The sequence below is a fragment of the Sorex araneus genome, chromosome X (assembly GCF_027595985.1).
Source record: "Sorex araneus isolate mSorAra2 chromosome X, mSorAra2.pri, whole genome shotgun sequence".
In the NCBI taxonomy this organism is placed as follows: domain Eukaryota; kingdom Metazoa; phylum Chordata; class Mammalia; order Eulipotyphla; family Soricidae; genus Sorex; species Sorex araneus.
The window spans coordinates 32,086,245-32,105,221 of record NC_073313.1 but is presented as its reverse complement, the minus strand read 5'-3'; the positions used below and the strand labels follow the sequence as shown (position 1 = coordinate 32,105,221).

The following is an 18,977-nucleotide window of genomic DNA, read 5'->3' as shown; positions in this document are numbered from 1 at the left end:
ATTTACAATATTGAGCCACCATCACTGCTATCTAATTATACAAATATTTAACTATGCCCCAAAGAAAACTCTTGGGTCGCTAACATTTTTAATGACCACTTTAAATAAGTACTAGTTCAACAGAGCACTTTTCACAATGTCTTATCCTGACTATGAACAGTGTCAGAATCTTATAACATTACTTTTTGTGGTGATTTGAGATGATCATGTAATTGTTCTCCTTTACTTGCACGTGCTCACTTCTCCCATTTTGTGTAGAATGCAATGGTGTTTTTAATAGATGGAGATCAGTGTAATCAATGGTTTTATCCACCAGAAAAAAATATACTTGACCAGATTAAGCAAATTAAAAGAGCAAGTAGAACCAAGTTAGTGATGCTGTCCTCGTGCACAGACATTACATTACACAAACTGTTCTTCTAAGTGAGAGAATTTGTCCCTTCGAAATGGCTCATTGAAACATTTGTACATCATGCATCATGTTAAAGATCCATAAATGTCATCTCAATAGTGTCGATATGATACATGGTAATATCCTCCTTATATCTGCATAGAGTTCCTCTGTTTAACAGTCTGCCATGATACATTGCAGTGGAGAATCTTATTCTATTGCTTAAGACAGTTGAGAAGCCCCATGGGAGCCTTTTCAAGTCATTGTTACAAGGACTAAAATATCAGAAGATGAAGAAGTCATTTTTAGAACTTGACAAAATAGCCTAATCTTCAAATAAATCCACTTATTGTGTAGCTGGGGCAAAGTGTGGCTGTAATATTTTATGATTGAGTAGATAGATATGTGCATGAAAGGTGATACATTTCTGCCTGTGGGATGAGTAGAATCTAAAATCTAGTAGTAGCACTCTCATTTGCCTGTTACTTTACCAATCCAGAATTTCTTTAGAGAGAGTTATAGTATAGGAGCCTAAAGTAAGCATGCTAGGTGCAGATACCTGGGGATATATCCCAACTCCTTCCATTTTTTTTTTTACCCATAAAACATTGGACAATGTTGAAACTCCATGGTTTATCTTTAATGTGTAGGAGTAAAATCAGATTAAGAGTAGACAGATTTTACCAAAGGATTAATCACTCAAGAAGTGCTCAGTAGCACTGTAGCACTGTTGTAGCACTGTTGTCCCATTGTTCATCTATTTGCTCAAGCGGGCACCTATTAACTATTATTCACTCAGAAATATTTGATGTAATATTATCACAAGAATAGAGCATTGTCAGGGCTGGAGCGATAGCACAGCGGGTAGGGTATTTGCCTTGCACGCGGCCGACCTGTGTTCAATTCCCAGCATCCCATATGGTCCCCCAAGCACCACCAGGAGTACTTTCTGAGTGCATGAGTCAGAAATAACCCCTGTGCATCGCTGAGTGTGACACAAAAAGAAAAACAAAAAGGAATAGGGCATTGTCATTGCTCCCTAAAGATTTTAAGAGTTCTTCTAGTCCCCGTATGCCTGTTTCTTTGCTTTAAATGTTTTCATCTTCTGATTCACCCTTGACTGTTTTACACAGGCACTTCGAGGAGATATTGCACCTCTTAAAGAAAATGTAAATCACATCAATGACCTTGCTCGTCAACTCACCACATTGGGCATTCAACTGTCACCATATAATCTAAATATTCTTGAAGATCTGAACACCAGATGGAAGCTTCTGCAGGTATGTCCATATTGAGAACTATGGTTTCTAGTTCCAACAAACTAATATATGGATAAAGCTTTTATATTAAGAACAATAAAGGGAATTTCTTCATATGTTGTACATGGTGTTTTCAGTATAGGATTTCTTATATAACTTATATCCCTATATGAATGATTTTGATCCCATTAATGCTTAGTGAAAATTTTAAGTTGTTTTTTTTCTCTATCACACAATAAATGTGGAAGATATACTGAGTTAGGACAGAAGCATCAAAATACTTTTACTAAATTTACAAGCAATTATTTTGTACTATGATTGCTAGAAATCTTAAAAACAACTTACACTTTTTAATCCCAAACTTAATAAAAGTCAACGAATGTTAAGATGCAGTCATACTATGTGAAACCTTTTAAAGAAAGTATGTCCTATCACAAAACAAAATGTGAAAATTTTTCATAGGTTTTCATAATTAACATATGGAATTTAGGTATAAAATCTTTGTTGAATATAAGCATATTGGGGATTATAGCCACTGGCTTTGACTCATTGAGTAAGTTATTTGCTCTCAATTCCTAATCTTTCATCTAAAGAAAAAGGGAATATTGTATATTTCTAGCATATCTGCTTATTAGGATAATATATGTCAAAATATATAGAAAATACTTGGAACAATACTAAGCACATAATTGTTGTATTAACACAAGCTCTTGATTCTGGTACAGTTATTATGGCTAGCAGGTTTTGGAATCAAACTTAGTAACTTTGAATTCACTTGACCTTTCTCATAATTTTACATTTCTTACATGCTTCTTATAACATTTAATAATTTATATAAGGCTATTAGCCCAGGTTCTTTCTCCTAGAAAGCACTCAGACATGTTTGTATTGAATGGTCAAGGAGGTGTCTAGGGCCTCTATATCAAGGATATTGTTCGACCTCAAAATCATAAAACTGGTTTCACCATTGAATTGGAGAATTGCTTGTGTGCTTCCCATTTTATAGGATGCAGAGAGTATGCTCTTGGGACAGAGATAAAACAGGGTTTAAAATATTTGCTTTCAGTGTTTTAAAAAGGGGAAAACACAGTAACCCAGATTAACTTTCTTATTGGCAGTTGATTTAGGTGTGTGATTGAAAGCCCTGTTTAAAAAATGTTGGATTCTTATAAAGACACGTTCCAAATTCAAGATCTCTTGAGAGCCTGTATACTATAATTTATGTTGTGAGGAATAGTCTTGAAATATTTGTATGATAGATTGTTACAAGTGGCATTGACTAAAGTGGCACAGTAAAGGGAGTCCATGTCTTTCTGTCTGTTTGCTCCATTGTGGTTAAGTATGGCTAAAATCTCATCAGTTTTAACCCTAACGTCTTTTTCATATTAAGAAGAAATAAGAAAAGTAATAAATGCCCAAAGAATGGCAGTGGCCACCTTTGTTCTGCTCAAGTCCCCACATAGCATATAGGGTAATTTCCTTAGAAGCAGTTGATCTGGGTTGGAGTCCCTGGGACTGCCAGGAGTTATTTCTGTATGCAAAACCAGGAGTAAGCCTTTACTTAGCCCATCCAGGTATGGCCCATAAAACAAAATAAAATGGAGTGCAAATAAAAATAAAATTTATTTTATAGGGACCAGAGTGAGAGGGAGAGAGAGCTCAATGACTGAGCACACTCTTTGTATGCTGGAATCCCGGGTTTGATCTCTGGCACCACAGGCCCCCTGAATCCCACTGGGAGAGACCACCAAGGACAGAGCTGAGAGTAGCCTCCAAGTACTGTTAGTTGTGCCGCACTCAACAATTAGTTTATAGAGACATAGGCCATACTTGATTTCTGAATGTGGCATAAGATCTATGACCTTGGCCTATAAATGTACAAATGAAGTCAAAGAGTTAAGCAAAGTCTGAAAATTCAATAAGTGAGCCATCCATTCTATTTGCTTCATTTTATTTAGATAGAAATAAGAAGAAATACAAATAACTGCATAGCTTCATTTCTCTTTTCTCTGGGGGATGCTCCCAAGTGGTCTCAAGAGGCTGGGGGAAATTCAATTTGAGGGCCTGAGAGTATTACTTCTTGGGCCCAGCAGGGCAAGTGGTACTCAGGCCTGCAGGATCGCACCTGGTGCCAGGGATCGAATCAGAACGGGTCATGTGGAATGTGCCTTAACCCTTGTGCAGTCTCTCTGACCCTCTTTATCTATTTATTAAAATGAATAAGACCTGGTGATAAGTATAGGGAATTACGCACGAGGAGATGATAGTGTGAGATCGTGAAAAAGAGCATCAGACTTGTTATTAGAAGGCCTAACCTCAAATTGAAGCTCAACTGTGATGTGACCCTGTTATCTCAGGAAAGCCATTTAACCTATCTCAATTTCGCTGTCTTCTTTTGTAAAGCAAGACCATCTATTTTGTCTAAGGTCACATCCAGTTCAATGCTGTGATTCTTTCCGTATGTAGATATTTGGGGAATGTGGACTTATGGAAAAATTTAGTTTAGAATCAATGCAGTTGTTTAGAACTGTGTCTTTTTCATAATTCTATATTTAAGCTCGTCAGCCCAAAATCCACATATACATCACCTTGTTGTACTAAACTGTTTGGTCAGTTTGTGGTATCTGCTTGTTCGGTAGCAAATTTTCCCTGCTGCTATTTTGGAACATGAGCCTAGGGATATGATTTAAAAGTGGTTTTTGCAGGAAGCTGACCCATCTCAGGTTGGTTTGCACATAATTTAGGTTGATTTATTTCTTTTCTTTTGCCAAGGTTCTAACCACTCTGAAATATTATAAATGTAAATCCTTGTTTGGAAAGTGAACAAAATGAGAAATGAGATTGATGTCTAGCAAGCTTATCCCATTAGTACAAGGGAAACTTGCATGTCCTGTAAGAAAATATTTTACTTTGTTATATAGCTTCTGGGTAGGGAACTTTAAGCTCTCTCTCTATCATGGTGGCATTATACTTCATAAATATAAGGAACAATGTTACTTTAGTTCCTAAAATCATGATTTAAAAAAGACATTAACTCATCTCTATTTCTCCATTTTTTGCTACAAAAAGGAAAATGAAGAAAATTGAAGTAGTAGAAACGCAGATAAAGATCTAGAAAATCTTGGGTGTCAGAAAGATAGTACAGGGGTAAGGTTGTATGCTTTGTTTGCAGCTTCCCATGGTTTGATACCTGTCACCACATGTGGTCCTCCAAGCACCACCAAGAGTACCTGAGCACAGAGCCAGGAGTAAACCCTGAGCCCTGTCGGGTATGTGCTGCAAAAAAAAAAAAAAAAAAACTAATCAAAATTGTCTTAAATTGTGGAAAAAGAATATAAGAGAAAAAAACTATGCCTAATTTTATCAGAGTGTTCTATGTTTAGTTTCATTATGTATTCATTTTGACTCTAGAAAAAAGACATGCTGGTTTTTAAGCAATATATATGACCACCAAAACTAGAGAAAAAGAAACAATGTAAATATGAACATGAAATAGCAGACTAAGGAGGACTGGTGACATAGTATACTGGGTAGAACATTTGTCTTGCACACCTCCAACCTGAATTCGATCCCATTTGGTTCTTGGAGGACTCCGAAGAGTGAGCCCTTAGCAGAGAGTCAGGAGTAAGTCCTGAACACAGCCAGATATGATACCCCCAAAAATAGCAAAGAAAGCTCCATACACCGTTTATCTGCATGTAGAAATAGACTGTACAGTGAATTTAGGATATAGAAGTTTAGATGCACTGACTTATTTGTTGGATACTGTCTGTGTAAATACAATCCTGTTTCATCCTTCAGAGTGGAAACATTCAGATCATTGAACAAGATTCTTGTTGTTTAAGAACCCATCTTTCTTTGGCACAAGGAATTTCGATGTACTAACACTATCTCATTCCATATTTACTGAGATTATTATAATTACTATTACAACTATGACTTGCAGCATTTCTAATTCTCTTTTAAAATAAGGAAGGGGTTGGAGACCTAGTATCAGGGACAAAAGGATTACCTTGCATCCCACCGACGACCACAGTTAAAATCCCTGACACCAGATATGATCCTCCAAGCACAGCCAGGGGTTGCTCCTAAGCACAGAGCCAGGAATAGCCCCTGAGCACAGCATGTGTGGCAAAAACAAAAAACTAAACAAATATGAGAATATTAATGCAATAAAGAGAACCAAGACCTGGAGAATTTAAGTAACATAATCAGTCACCAAACTGTGTCCACCAACTGCCAAATTATATCATTTTTGTTTCCTCATCTCAAAATCCAGTTGTTTAGTTTTATACCATTTGAAAGTCATATTCTAAAGCTATTTGAGAGACTAGAGAGATAGTACAGCAGGGAAAGCATTTGCCTTGCCTACTGCTGACCTGGGTTTGATACCTGGTACCTCACAGTGTCCCCAAAGCCTCACCAGGCTCCCTAAGAGCAGAGCTAGGAGTAAATCCTAAACACCGCCAGGTGTGGACCAAAAACCAAACATAGAAACTATCTTTGGCAACACATATGTGAAACACTTCCATTTTTCTTACTTCCCCCACTTTTAAAAATGATTCTCAGGGATATTAAATTTGAAATCTTCCATTCACAAGCCAGTAGGTTAATGAGCCCAGTGCAATCTCTCTCTTAAAACCATGCTTTTACTTTCAAATGTAAGATTATAAAGCAATATACTCCTTATTGTCTTCAGGATCAGCAGTTGCACTAAAACCAAACCAAAGTGATTTTAACAAATTAGTGCTTATAACAGAAGCAAAGCTAGTATTTGATTCAGTAGAAATGAGTAACTGAACTAAATGGAAATGTTAAACTGACAATAAACCTTTCCATTTTTATAGTATACACTTATCTTCTTTAAAAGAATTAAGTTGAATTATTATAGTTTATTCTGCATGTCTATCACATTGTGAACATTTATGATTTTGAGGTACACAGTTGGAGCACCTAACTAAAGCGACAAGGTTCTCTAACACTATCTTTATGTTACTTAACCCTTTCTATTTTTGGACCCAAGAGATAGTACAGACAGTAAGATGTTTGCCTTGTGCGATTCAATCCCGGGAGATCCACTAAGCATCTCCAGGTGTGACTCCCTGAGCACTGGACGGTGTGGCTCAAACTCCACCCCACACATCAAGACAGACCTTTCTAATTTTAAGCAATTCATTCAAGTTTTGTGGAGCAAACAAATTTTTTATTTACCAGGATCAAAAATTATAGAGAATGTTCTATTATGCAAAAGTACTTCAAGAAAATATTTTACTCATGGAGCTGGAGTAATAGCACAGTGGGTAGGGCGTTTGCCTTGCACGCGGCTGACAAAGGTTCAATTCCCAGCATCCCATACAATCCCCTGAGCACCACCAGGAGTAATTCCTGAGTGCACAACCAGGAGTAACCACTGTGCATCGCCGGGTTTGACCCAAAAAGCAAAGAATAAATAAATAAAAATAGATAAAATGAAAAATATTTTACTCATATCCCTGCATCCTGAGCAAACCCACATATATAGCCACATAAGCTCCAAAGACACTTTAACACAAATAGTACAGACTTTATTGACAGCGGGGTAGATGCAATTTAATTACTTGAAAAATTCTGAATATGAAGACATTTCCAGGTGTGAGATTCTTTAAATATATGGACACTGTCATGAATTATGGATGTTTTTTAAAGGTCTCCTAAGATACTTCCAAAGTTATTCAAACAATTGCATACTTCATCTTCACATTTCTGTAACTTTCTGTCACAAAGATTTAGACATGCATCTTCTGCACATCTATTCTTTCATTTTTTCCTTCTTGCATTTTGTTAGTGTGGATTGACCATCTACTGTATATCCAGCAAAAATTGCAATTATGCTCTCTGGTCCAAGGGCATATTCACCAAGCCCTTTTATACTTTATACCTTAAGCAAAGTTATAGAAATGGATTTTCTTTTCTTGCCTCACAATGCTACATCCCCCATCCCTTTCTCAAAGTTAGGGGGGAAATCCATATAAATGTATGCTATTATAACACTGGTACTATGAGAGTTGGACATTTTCACATCTTTTATTTGACTGTTCTTCAATAATTTCTGTATGAAATTTAATCAAATTAGGAAGATTTGTGGAAGTAGATGGGATCATAACTTATTGGCCAATAGAAACATCATTGCATGGCTTCACATTTAACGGAAATCAAAGGAGACATCCAATTTAAAAATAAAAATTCCAGTGGCGCAATTTATGTCCTTACTTTGATGAGATGGGTAATCCAAGCAGTATAAATGAACTTCTCAATGAGCACAGGATTTAATTCATTAACTATGTTCAAGAATTTTGAACATTGTCCTCTTATTTTATTAAAAAGGGTTCCTGTGTTGATCCCTTTGGATTGTGGAATTTCCTCCTAGGCATGGAGCCCAGGTGAATTGCATCATCTGTTCTTACATATAATGTGGCCCTATCACGAAGTAAGGGTGAGGAGAAAGCATCCCATTTAGTTCACTTCTGTTTTGCCAATAATTGGTTCTACTGATATCTACTAGCACATCCTTCTTAGGATTTTTTCTTTAACAACACAGAAAATAGTTCTATTGTGGTTAGGTAGACCAGAGAACTGCAGAAAATGATGCATCTGAGGTGATTTTCTAAGGGGACGTTTTCTTATAGCAGTGGTTCTCAAATTGTAAAGGGCATCACAGACAACTGGAAGCCTGTTAAAACACAGGTTTCTGGGCCCTATTTCCAGACTTCCTGATTCACTAGATCTGGAGCAGGACCCAAGATTCTTCATTGCCCACAATTTCCCAAGTAAGGTTGATTCTGCTGATCTTGGGACTGCCCTTTGGAAACAATTGTCCTACATTTCCCTACTACTGGGTACAGGCAGATTTAAAAGAATAAAAATATTTACGTGACTTTGATAAAATTCATTGAAGAGTTGAGTCCAGTTATTGGGGGCAGTGGGAAGAGATAGTGCCTTGCAAGAAGTTCTGTATTAGAGGAGTGGTACAGAGCTATGGGAACACAGAGGCCCAGGCCTTATGTTTGAAGCACCTGATGGAAGTTTGAATGGTGGTGAGAAACATTTAATAGTTGCACAATTTTATGCCATCTGGAAGTGTATTTAGCAAGCCACATGTTGAGATTGATACAGTCTAGTCTGGCAGCTACATGTGGACATTGAGCCCTTGAATGTAGCCAGTCCAGATAGAGCAGTTGTGATCCATTTCAGATTTCATGGGCTTTGAACCCCCTCCTTCCATTAAATTCTCATTACTTTTTTTATTTACAGGTTGAGATGATAATGCTTCAATATATTTGACTAAGTATATATACCATTTTATTCATCTTTTTATTACGATGGCTCAACTGTGTACATTTTCTTTAAAATGAACAAAATGTGCCCGTCATTTAAAGTAATACTCTAGGCAGTGTTTCCTTTTAACTTGCTTCATGGTTCTACTAGAAAAACTTTAATGATATGTGGCTCTCACGATGCATGCATTAGGTATGTGGAACACAGTTCTCAAAAGCTAGAATGAATAGGATCCACCAGCAGAGCTTATTAAACTGCCTCGGTGATGCAGTAAGGATTGGATACAGTCTGTGACTCTGCATTTTGATCAAGCTCCCAGGAAACGAAGCTCCCCAACTTCAGATCATAGAATTTTACAGGAGGGGCTGGAGAGATGATACCATGGCTAGGGTTCTTGCTTTGCATGTGGCCAACTGGGGTTTGATCCACATCGTCCCATATGATCCCCTGAGAGCACCATCAGGAGTGATTTCTGAGTGCAGAGCCAGGAGTTACATTGCTGGATATGGTCCAAAAACCAAAAACGAACAAACAAAAAAAATAAAATTCACAGGAGAGGTCTACAAAACAATTTTGTATCAAGCATCATCTGTAGTTTAAGTATTAGATTGTGTTGTCTGTATACCACTCTTTTCCATATAAGTTAATGGCCATTGGGGTACAAAATTCTCATAGATTTTTCTCAGCTTGTCACTCTTCTGAATGCACAGATAATCAGTAGTAGTTCTATCATTTAGGGAGCTTCTGTGTCCTAGATTGTTAATAAAGTATCTTTAGGCTTGAAAAGATTAGAAGTCTCTAACCCAAACTGTTTTAGTAATGTAGAAAAATGACTCTAGCATATTGTAAACTATTGGTAGTTCTTATAAAAAGATTTCAACTGTAGCATCTAGTTTGATATGCCCAGAGGCAGGAGTTTTAAAAAAAAAAACGAAGGTAAAGGAAATGAAAAGAACACACAGGAAAGAACAATGTGTTTGTTATAGGAAAGGTTAACTCATAGAGGATTTGTCCATATTAAGAACAGAATGACCCATGAAAAAGGACAATTAAGTTCTTGGAAAACATCTTTTCAGTAGGGGAGAACATCATTAATGCTTAGCCTCACCTCTGCTAAAAAAGAAAAGAAAAAGCATGTGAACAAAACCCTTTAAGTATCTGAAGAATAAAAGTATGAATCTAAATGCCCAGGTAGTTAGAACTCTGGAATATGCTGAAGTCAAAGTTCACTATCAAGCATACAGATGGATCCCTGAGCTCATATGGTTCCCAATGACAGCTAATTGACCTTTATTCGGGAGGAATGATGCTGGAATCACTCAGGTAACCTCAAAATTAACATGGTCCAGATGCTCCAAAGTCCCTTCTCCTAGACTGAAGACAAAGTCTAGTTTCCAATGGCTTTTTGAATTTGCGAAAAAAAGTTAAAATTTGAAAATACATTGCAACGTGTGGGACTAGAGGGAGCAAATAAGTGGTATAGAGAGAGGGGTCAAAACAAGTCCTTGAAATACAAAGTGAAAATTAAACCAGCAGGAGTAAAAAATATTTATGAGATTACAGAAAATGCCGTGCGGCAGAGCCTGGCAAGCTACCCGTGGTGCATTCCATATGCCAAAAACAGTAACAAGTCTCACGATGGAGACGTTACTGTTACTGGTGCCTGCTAGAGCAAATCAATAAACAACAGGAGGACAGTGCTCCAGAAAATGATGGCTATATATTTTCAGTATGTTATAAACCAATCAAAATTATTCTTTACCCAATTATTTGGTCTGAAGGTACTACTTAAGTTTGCATTTGACTTATTCTGGGAATTCTTTTTGCCAGTTCAGAAATTAGGTGCTAAGTCCCCCGTTTAAAAAAAATGTTCCTGTTTAATGCATTTAAAGAACAAAGTTATGTGTGACTGTATTTCTTTTTGTTTCTTTGTAACCCTGGTTCTTGTTGAGACATACACATGTAAATGCAGTACCTAAAATTACTGTAGTGCTCACATTTGATTTTCCTCCTCTTTATCCTGCAAATGACCTTTGCCCTTCCCCCAAATTGCTCTGTTTTGTTCTTTATTCAGTCAAGTGTCCCTCTCTCTGCCGCCTGACCCCGCCCCACCCTTTCTCCTGCGTTTGTTTGCTCTGCTTGTTTGCTTCTTTGCTTTTCCCACTGTCCCACTGCGTGTGAACCGCTCTCCCAGCAGCTGCGCACATTTCCCATGCTACGTCATGGCCAATGTTCAAAGAGCTGCTGTTCTCACATTTCCACCAGAAAGCCTCCCCCTCTCCTCCTTCCCTGCACATTCCTCTTGCAATAACCCCCTTTCAGACCATATGAAAAGCCGAATGTGAAAGGCGAGTCTGTAAGTAGTACTGGAAACTAGCTTCTGAAATTCAGAAATGCTGATTTTAAAGGTCAGTCCCACAAAGTGAATTTTGAATCGCTATAATTTCTTGTAACAGTTCTTAATTTTTATAAAGTCCTTAAGGACAGTCATGATGACGGAAACTCTCCCCCCATTTAACATCATCATTCATGTCAAAGATAGATATAAGAATGGAGATTATATCAAATGACAAATCGGTTATTATAATAGAAATGCAGCTTTTTCACAAGATCCTATTTGGTCCCAGCATTGACACACTATAACTTTGAGACAAGCTCATTTTAGTGAGTAGTATGCATCACTGAAACTAAAAAAATAAGCATTTATCTAGCACTTACTGCATGCCATTCCCCATTCTAAGCAATTTTTGGAGTCATAATGTGTTTCAGTTTTGCAATAACACTTTGAGGCAAAGTCAATGTTTTTGGCCTCATTTTATAGCTAAGCAGAATGAGAAACCAAAAGAACAGAAAGCTTGCCTGAGGTCCCATAGCTGGAATGTGAGGGAACCAGGATGGGAATCAAGAAGTCTAAGAGAAGATCTGTAAGATCTATTCAAATTTGCTATTTCCTCTTTGTTTATCAGTAAACTTTGTTAGGGGTGGAGCGCACTCAATTGTACTCACAGCTCTTTTCTAGCTCTGTGTTCAGCAGCGCCCCCTGGTGGTGCCCGGGTGACCATATGCGGTCACCAGTGATTTGAATCAGGGTCCACCCCCTGCTTGGCAAGCACCTCAACCCCTGTACTGTATCTCTCTGGCCCTTTAGTATTCAGCTATTTCAACAAACAGAATGACTTTCGCACTCACTTACGAATGTGTGAGGGTGCACTGCCTTGACTACACTTATCATTGAAAGAAAGGGGATGGAAATTTGACGCCAGGGTCTAAGGTTCCCAATCTATGGAAGCTCCTGAATAATTGCACTATTCACAGAGTCAAAATTCGGATCTCTTCTGTAGAACCAGGATGGCTCTATCATTAAACGTCCTGAAGTTTGCAAAACATTCCCTCAGCCATCCATCCGATCACTGTGTTTCTCATGCAGCCTCTCTGCCAGGCTCTGTGATAGATAATAGTGTGCCTGGCAAGGCCACGGACTAGCTCTGTTTTCATGGAGGTTATAGTACCTTGGGAAGACATCATAAAACAAAATACCTCATCTAACTGCCTGTTAGAATAAGTGTCATGAGAGAAAGTGCAGAACATGTCATGAGGTTTAACTTATGTGTATGTGTTGTGGGAAGAAAGGAAGGCAGAGGACTCCGCCTAGAAAAAGTGACCTCCTCGCCCCAGACAATATCCAAATAATGAAGGCAAGTGGGCTGAGTGACTTTTCATCCTTGGCTTTTATTTTCAATGGCCTGAAGCTTGGGACTAACAAACTGAACAGAGTAATAAAATTCCAGTATGTAAATTTAATAACTAGGAATCATTTGAAGTAATGAACTGCAGAGTTAATGTATAATTAATTCACATTGAAAGCTTTCCTATCATTCTCTATCACAGACTGCAGCACACGGTCTCTTCACCACTCTCATGAAAATCTTGATTCCTCTGTTTTTGCAAACTTAGTTCTTAAGTGTCTCTCTCTGCTACCTAATTGTCTGCTCCATGAGACTAGGTCCCAACACTCAGAGGCATTGTTTCCATAGTAAATATTCAACAAAGATTTCTCAAATGACTGCATGAAGAACATTCAGCCAAAAAGATATTGAAAACTATTAAAAACTCAGAAAGGTATACCACAGAGGAAGACTAACAGAACTATCATTTGTGAAGAAACAAGTGATCATAGTTTGATCTGTGGATTCCGTTAACCCACACACATAGTTGCTCAAAATATCTGAAAACAACTGACCATAAGTTCAAAGTACTTTTTTGTCTTCTGTGGTGAGCAGCGTTTACTCATCTCCTTTGCCTTTATCAACAATTAATGATTTGTATACTCTGACTGCACATGGTACTTTGCTCTAGCATATCTGGTGGATCTCAGGGATTAGTCCTGCCTCTGCACTCAGGGCTTGGGGGACCATCTGGGGTGTTGGAGGTTGAACCTGGCTTGGCCATGCAAGGCAAATGTTCTACCACTGTACTATGTCTTCATGCCCCACACAGAATATTCTTAATGCTACCTTGGGAAGAAAACAAAATACAATCATTTCCCCCCCTTCTATGAAAGCTCTCAGAAGGTATACATCATATACATGAAATGTACCGTTTGATCCTTGCACTGTGTACACATCTAAGAACCCATTCTATCATTCAAAATAGCGAACATATCCATTCATCCCAAACTTCTCAAACCCTTGCTAGTTGCACTTTCCTATTCTTCCACCACCTCAAAGCAACTACTGGTCGTATTTTTATCATTATCTATGAATTTACATATTTCCAGTTTCAAGAAAATGGTGGATCTATGCTACATATTCATTTTGTTCTAGTTTCCTTCAGTCATCCTAAGTATCTCGAGATTCATCCATGTTGTTACATGTCTCAATAGTTTATCCCTGTTTGTTGCTGAGTGGTATGGAAATAAGCCAGTTTGTTTATTCATTCACCATGTAATAGACATTTGGGTTGTTTCCAGTTGGGGGTGATTACAAATAAAGCAGCTATGCACATTTATGTACAAGTCTTTGAATGGACTTTTGTTTGCATTTCCCTTGAATGCATGCCTATGAGAAGAATAGCTAGATTTTATGATAAGCGTGAGATTATTAAGAAACTACCAAACTCTTTTCCAAAGCAGTATTGTCATTTTACATTCCCACCAGCATTGAAGGAGCACTGTACCTCCATCACATCCTCCCTAAAATTTAATAGCCCAGTACCTTAAATTTTAACTCTTTCAGTGAGTATGGAATGGTACGACATTGTGGTTTTAATTTACATTTCCCTAAAAACTAAAGATTGAGCCATTCCAGGTTTTTTTGTATTGATATGCTATGAATTTTTCATCCTTTTAGCCTTCGTCATTATACTTAATGTGCATTTCTTATAGACAGCATATAATTGGATTTTCACTTTTTTTTAAAAAGTCTTATGATTTCTCAATTGGGTATATTTAGACCATTTACATTTAATGTGAATATTGATATGGCTAGATGTAATGCTATCATCAAGCTATTTGTTTTTGTTTTGTCCCATCTGTTCTTTGTTTACTTGTTCCTCTTTTTTTGTCTTCTTAATTAATTAAAATTAATGGTTCCTTTTTATCTTCTTTGTTGCTATATTAGCTAAAACTGTTTTGCTATTTTAATGACCGCTATAGGCATACATGTTAAACTTTGAAAGCACGATGTGCTTTCAAATACTCATAGACTACTTCACATGTGGTATTAAGAATCTCCCAGCAATATATATTCATTGTTCCATTTCTCAACTATATGCTATTGTTTGATTATTTGTGGTCAGTGAAGATTAGGGGAATTACATCAGCACTCAGAGTTAATGATTCACATTGCAAAGAATGAACCTTTCTGTGTAATGTTCCTAAAGCCTATAAATTATAAGGCTCCAGTCTGTTAGGGAATATGCACCGCTCCGATTTTCAATGGACACTGTGACCTTTAGTCCTTCCTGGTGTCCAGTACTCATTTGTTGAATAATTGTATTCAGTAATTGAATACAAGTACTGGGTGGAGTACTTGAGTGGGAACAATTCTAAATCTCTGTGCTCTTTTTTGTTTGTGCATCATTCTCCTGTCTGGATTTTTTAAATTCTGTGCTTTTTTTATTGAATCACTGTGAATGACACATCTACCAATTTACCGATGATTAAGTTTCAGGCATACAGTGTTCCAACACCATTCCTTTCACCAGTGCCTACTCCCCTCCACTAGTGTCCCTCGTTACCCTCCCACCTTCCAGCCTGCAGTTCCATCTGGATTTCTGTCCTGTAAACTCTAGTTCACTCAGCCTGAGCCCTCTCCACTCCAAAAGTCAGCAGGAATCCCACCGCATTAATTTTCATCCTTGTGCTGTGGACTGGAAACTTTCAAGACAATGCACTAGAACTTGCCTCTCATATTTCCCATCTCTCGGGGGTTATGATCCTTCTTTGCCTGAAGTCCATTGCCTCACACTCCATAATTATCTACATTTTGTCTCTGTTTTGGATTATTTAAAGCAGTAAATTTGGTCCTCATTGCTCTATCTTGTTCCAGAGTGCAGGCCCTAAAATAGCTTTTGAAGCACTATTGTTACTGGTTTTGCTCCTGATTTGGAGATTGTATGCAAAGAATGTCATAGGAAATTAGTTGATAATATGCAAGCTTCCTGACACAGAGTGCTTACAATATCACACATCATTCTTATCTTTTCACATTAGCAGTGGTTAGCAGTTGTCTTGTATGCATTCCATCATATTTTATGCCTACTTGTATTTAGGTTCTTGCCTCTGTAGTAAAATCTGGTCGTGGCTGTATATCAAGATGCTCCAAGCATAAATTAGCCAACAGCACAGCTGTTAAATCTACTTTTAAAACAACTGAATATATCAATGTATCTCATAATGTTAAAAATAACCACATTGAATTAAAATATTTTGAACAATACACTTCAGTGATCATTCTTGAACAGGTTCAATTTATTTTAATAGTGTATCATTTAATGATCAATGTGTGCTACCATGCATGAATTTTATTTTAAGAAAATGAGCCTGTTTTTGTCGTTATCACCGATTAATTCAGAGAAGTTTAGTTCTGAAAGTCTCAAAGTCCAACCCTTGTCTTTGCAAAGACATTGCCTGATAAGTCCTATTTCACATGACTAGCTAACAATGGAATGAGAAACACAAAGTTGCTTTTTATTCTTCTCCCACACAGTTTAGTTATATTGTTTAAAATAGGACATTCCTCAGTCCAAATATTCTATATTCTAAAATAGTTTTTAAAAAGGGATTGTGTTACTTACCCAAATCCCACCAGTCCTGTGAGGTCCCCTTGAAACAATGAAATAAAGTCATGGAAAGTGCTTCAGTTCTGCTAAATGCTATAAAATGTAATTTATCATTACTAGAACTACAGTTCATTTGTATGAAAGCTTTGTAAACTTTCTCATTTTTCTGCACTTGATTATGCAGTGTCTTTTCAAATAATTTGTTCTCCCTTATGCAAATTTAATCTGTTCTGTGCTGCTGGATTCAGGAAACTGTGGTTTTTCTAGAACTATGGATATTTTATAGTACGATATATCTGAAGGCTTCCCATTCCAGTACATGTGGAAATAAAAGAGTCAAATTTGTGTTTAGATATGCGAGAAGGAAACATTTATGATTATCCAAAAGAAAATGTGTGTCAAAGATTAGATACGGTGACTCTTGCTGTTTTGTATTTGCAATGAAAACTGTTTGAATTTGTCTTGAATTCAACAGATGCGGCAGATCTTCACCTCTCATTTAAAATGGAACAGACTTCCAGGTTAATGTAATGATTTCTAGCAGCAGCTGCTTATTCTTGGCAGGAAAAAAATGATCAGTGTAGACATGAACTTCAGATCCCCACCCCCTTTCCCCACCGCCATTTTTGGCATTCCTTTCCTCTGAATTATAGCTTACATTTCTTTATTATCTGTTTGACTTAATCTTTATAAATAGTTACTTCTGTTTCCATCAAGAAATATTTACAGGACTGCCTCTTAATGTACTTTCTTTTCATAATCTGGAACACTCAAGTGGATAGATTGCTATATGTGGCATTTAGGAAATATATTTTTTTTAAAAATCTGAATTGCTCCGAACAGTTCAGGACCCTTAATTCTCAAGCATAGCTTTCCAATAAGACACTGAAACTTCATGGGCAATAAAGATTTCCAGAGAACTACAGTTCTGATGCTATATTTGGGAATTTCGTTAGCCCCTAATTGAAGCCTACCATTCATCAGATTTCTAAACAGAGTGATGTGCCATATGTAGAATTTTTCTGTCTATGAAAGAAAGCCGCCTTTCCTCTCTTAGAACGCTGCTCGCAGCCGATCTACTGAGTGTATGCTTTTAAGCCCTCTTCTTCACTATGGGTAGTGTCCCCTTTGCTACTGGGCAAATTACATGCCAATTCTAGTCACTTTAAGCTTACATTCCGAGCTTTTCTTCCCCTACCCGAGGAGAGAGGGTTCTCTGCTGCTGCTAGTCAGCTCTAGCTGTTAAAGTGGGACCATTGTTCTTTATTTGGCTCCAAGGTGATATCAGACACTAGGGACACTATTATTTCCCTTCCCCACATCTCTTCCCTCTAAATACTTCCCATACCATACCCTTTGCTGTCAGAGACCTGGTATGTTCAGGATCTCCCCTCCTCCAGTGGCGGTGGATACCAAGAGAGTCCTCAATTGGAGGAAATGAATGAATAATAATAATAGCACAGAACTAATTTGGGGTGATCTGGCGGTGCCAGTCACCGTGCATGAATTCCCTTTGTCATCTCCTGCAGTCTCAGATACACTAGAAAGTCTCTGAGGCTGGTGGAGAAGGCAGGAAAGGTGTTCCTTACTCAGGGTATAAAAACCAACATTTTTTTTTCTTCTGAATATTGTGTCTGCTTTTTCCTTCCACCCTGAGAGCTATGTGACTCTGTCTTGTTCAAATCACCACTCTCTTTGGGGAGTTGGGTGAGGAATGCCACTCTGGTGGTACTCAGAGCTTACTCCTGAGTGATAGCACAGTGGGTAGGGCATTTGCCTTACACGCAGCCAACCCAGGTTTGATTCCTCTGTCCCTCTCGGAGAGCCCAGCAAGCTACCGAGAGTATCCCACCCACACGGCACAGCCTGGCAAGCTACCCGTGGAGTATTCGATATGCCAAAAACAGTAACAACAAGTCTCACAATGGAGACGTTACTGGTGCCCACTCGAGCAAATGGATGAATAACAGGACAACAGTGCTACAGTGCTATGTCCCCAGATATCACTCCAGCTGGGCTTGGGGAACAATATAGAGTGCTGGGGAACAAACCGGGGTCAGTTGTGTGCAAGGCAAAAGGCAAGCTGTACTATTGCTTCAGCCCCCTCAGATCATGATTTCTTAAAGAAATCTTGAAAATTGATCACCATATTTAACCAGCAGCTTCCTCTCCCTCATTTTCTCTAGCCATTTCAGTTCATTGCCCCTTTGCTTGCTGGAGTGTTTCTACAAATGAGTACCCCAACTCTGCTCCAGTATATCTTGTGTGGTCCCTCCCACACCCAATCTTGCCCATCCCTGTAAACTCAATTACAGGCAGCAGAAATGACACTGCAAGATCTAAAGCTATATAAAGAGTTTTGGTGCTTCTATATCCTTACTTGGAACCCTGGGAAGGAAGATGCTCCCAAACAGCAAGACCTGTAAAACCAGTCTGACTTCCCTTAGGCCACTATGCTCTGAGGAACTCTAAGCTAGTGTCAGGGAGAACTGCATAAAAAGAAGACCCAAAACGATTGGGCAGCCCACAAGGAGAGATGCCCAGTATGTGAGTGAACCGATTGTCTAGAATATCAGTCCAGTTTAGCCTTTGGATCACTGCAGCTGTTTACTTGTCCTCTGACTGCAAACACATCAGAGACCCCGTACCAAAACCTGTCCATTCAACAGGGCAAGAGCGATAATAAAGCAGGTAGCAGGCTGGAGCGATAGCACAGCGGGTAGGGCGTTTTC

At 38.1% G+C, this 18,977-nt stretch overlaps 1 protein-coding gene across 1 annotated transcript in view; it reads left to right on the top strand.

Annotated features, from left to right (window-relative positions):
• Positions 1–18,977, top strand: part of DMD (dystrophin) — a 2,715,231-nt gene that overhangs the window by 2,358,735 nt on the left and 337,519 nt on the right. The window contains exon 61 of the mRNA XM_055122927.1: positions 1,525–1,671. Coding sequence (XP_054978902.1) covers positions 1,525–1,671 — 147 coding nt within the window. The remainder of the gene's footprint in view (positions 1–1,524; positions 1,672–18,977) is intronic.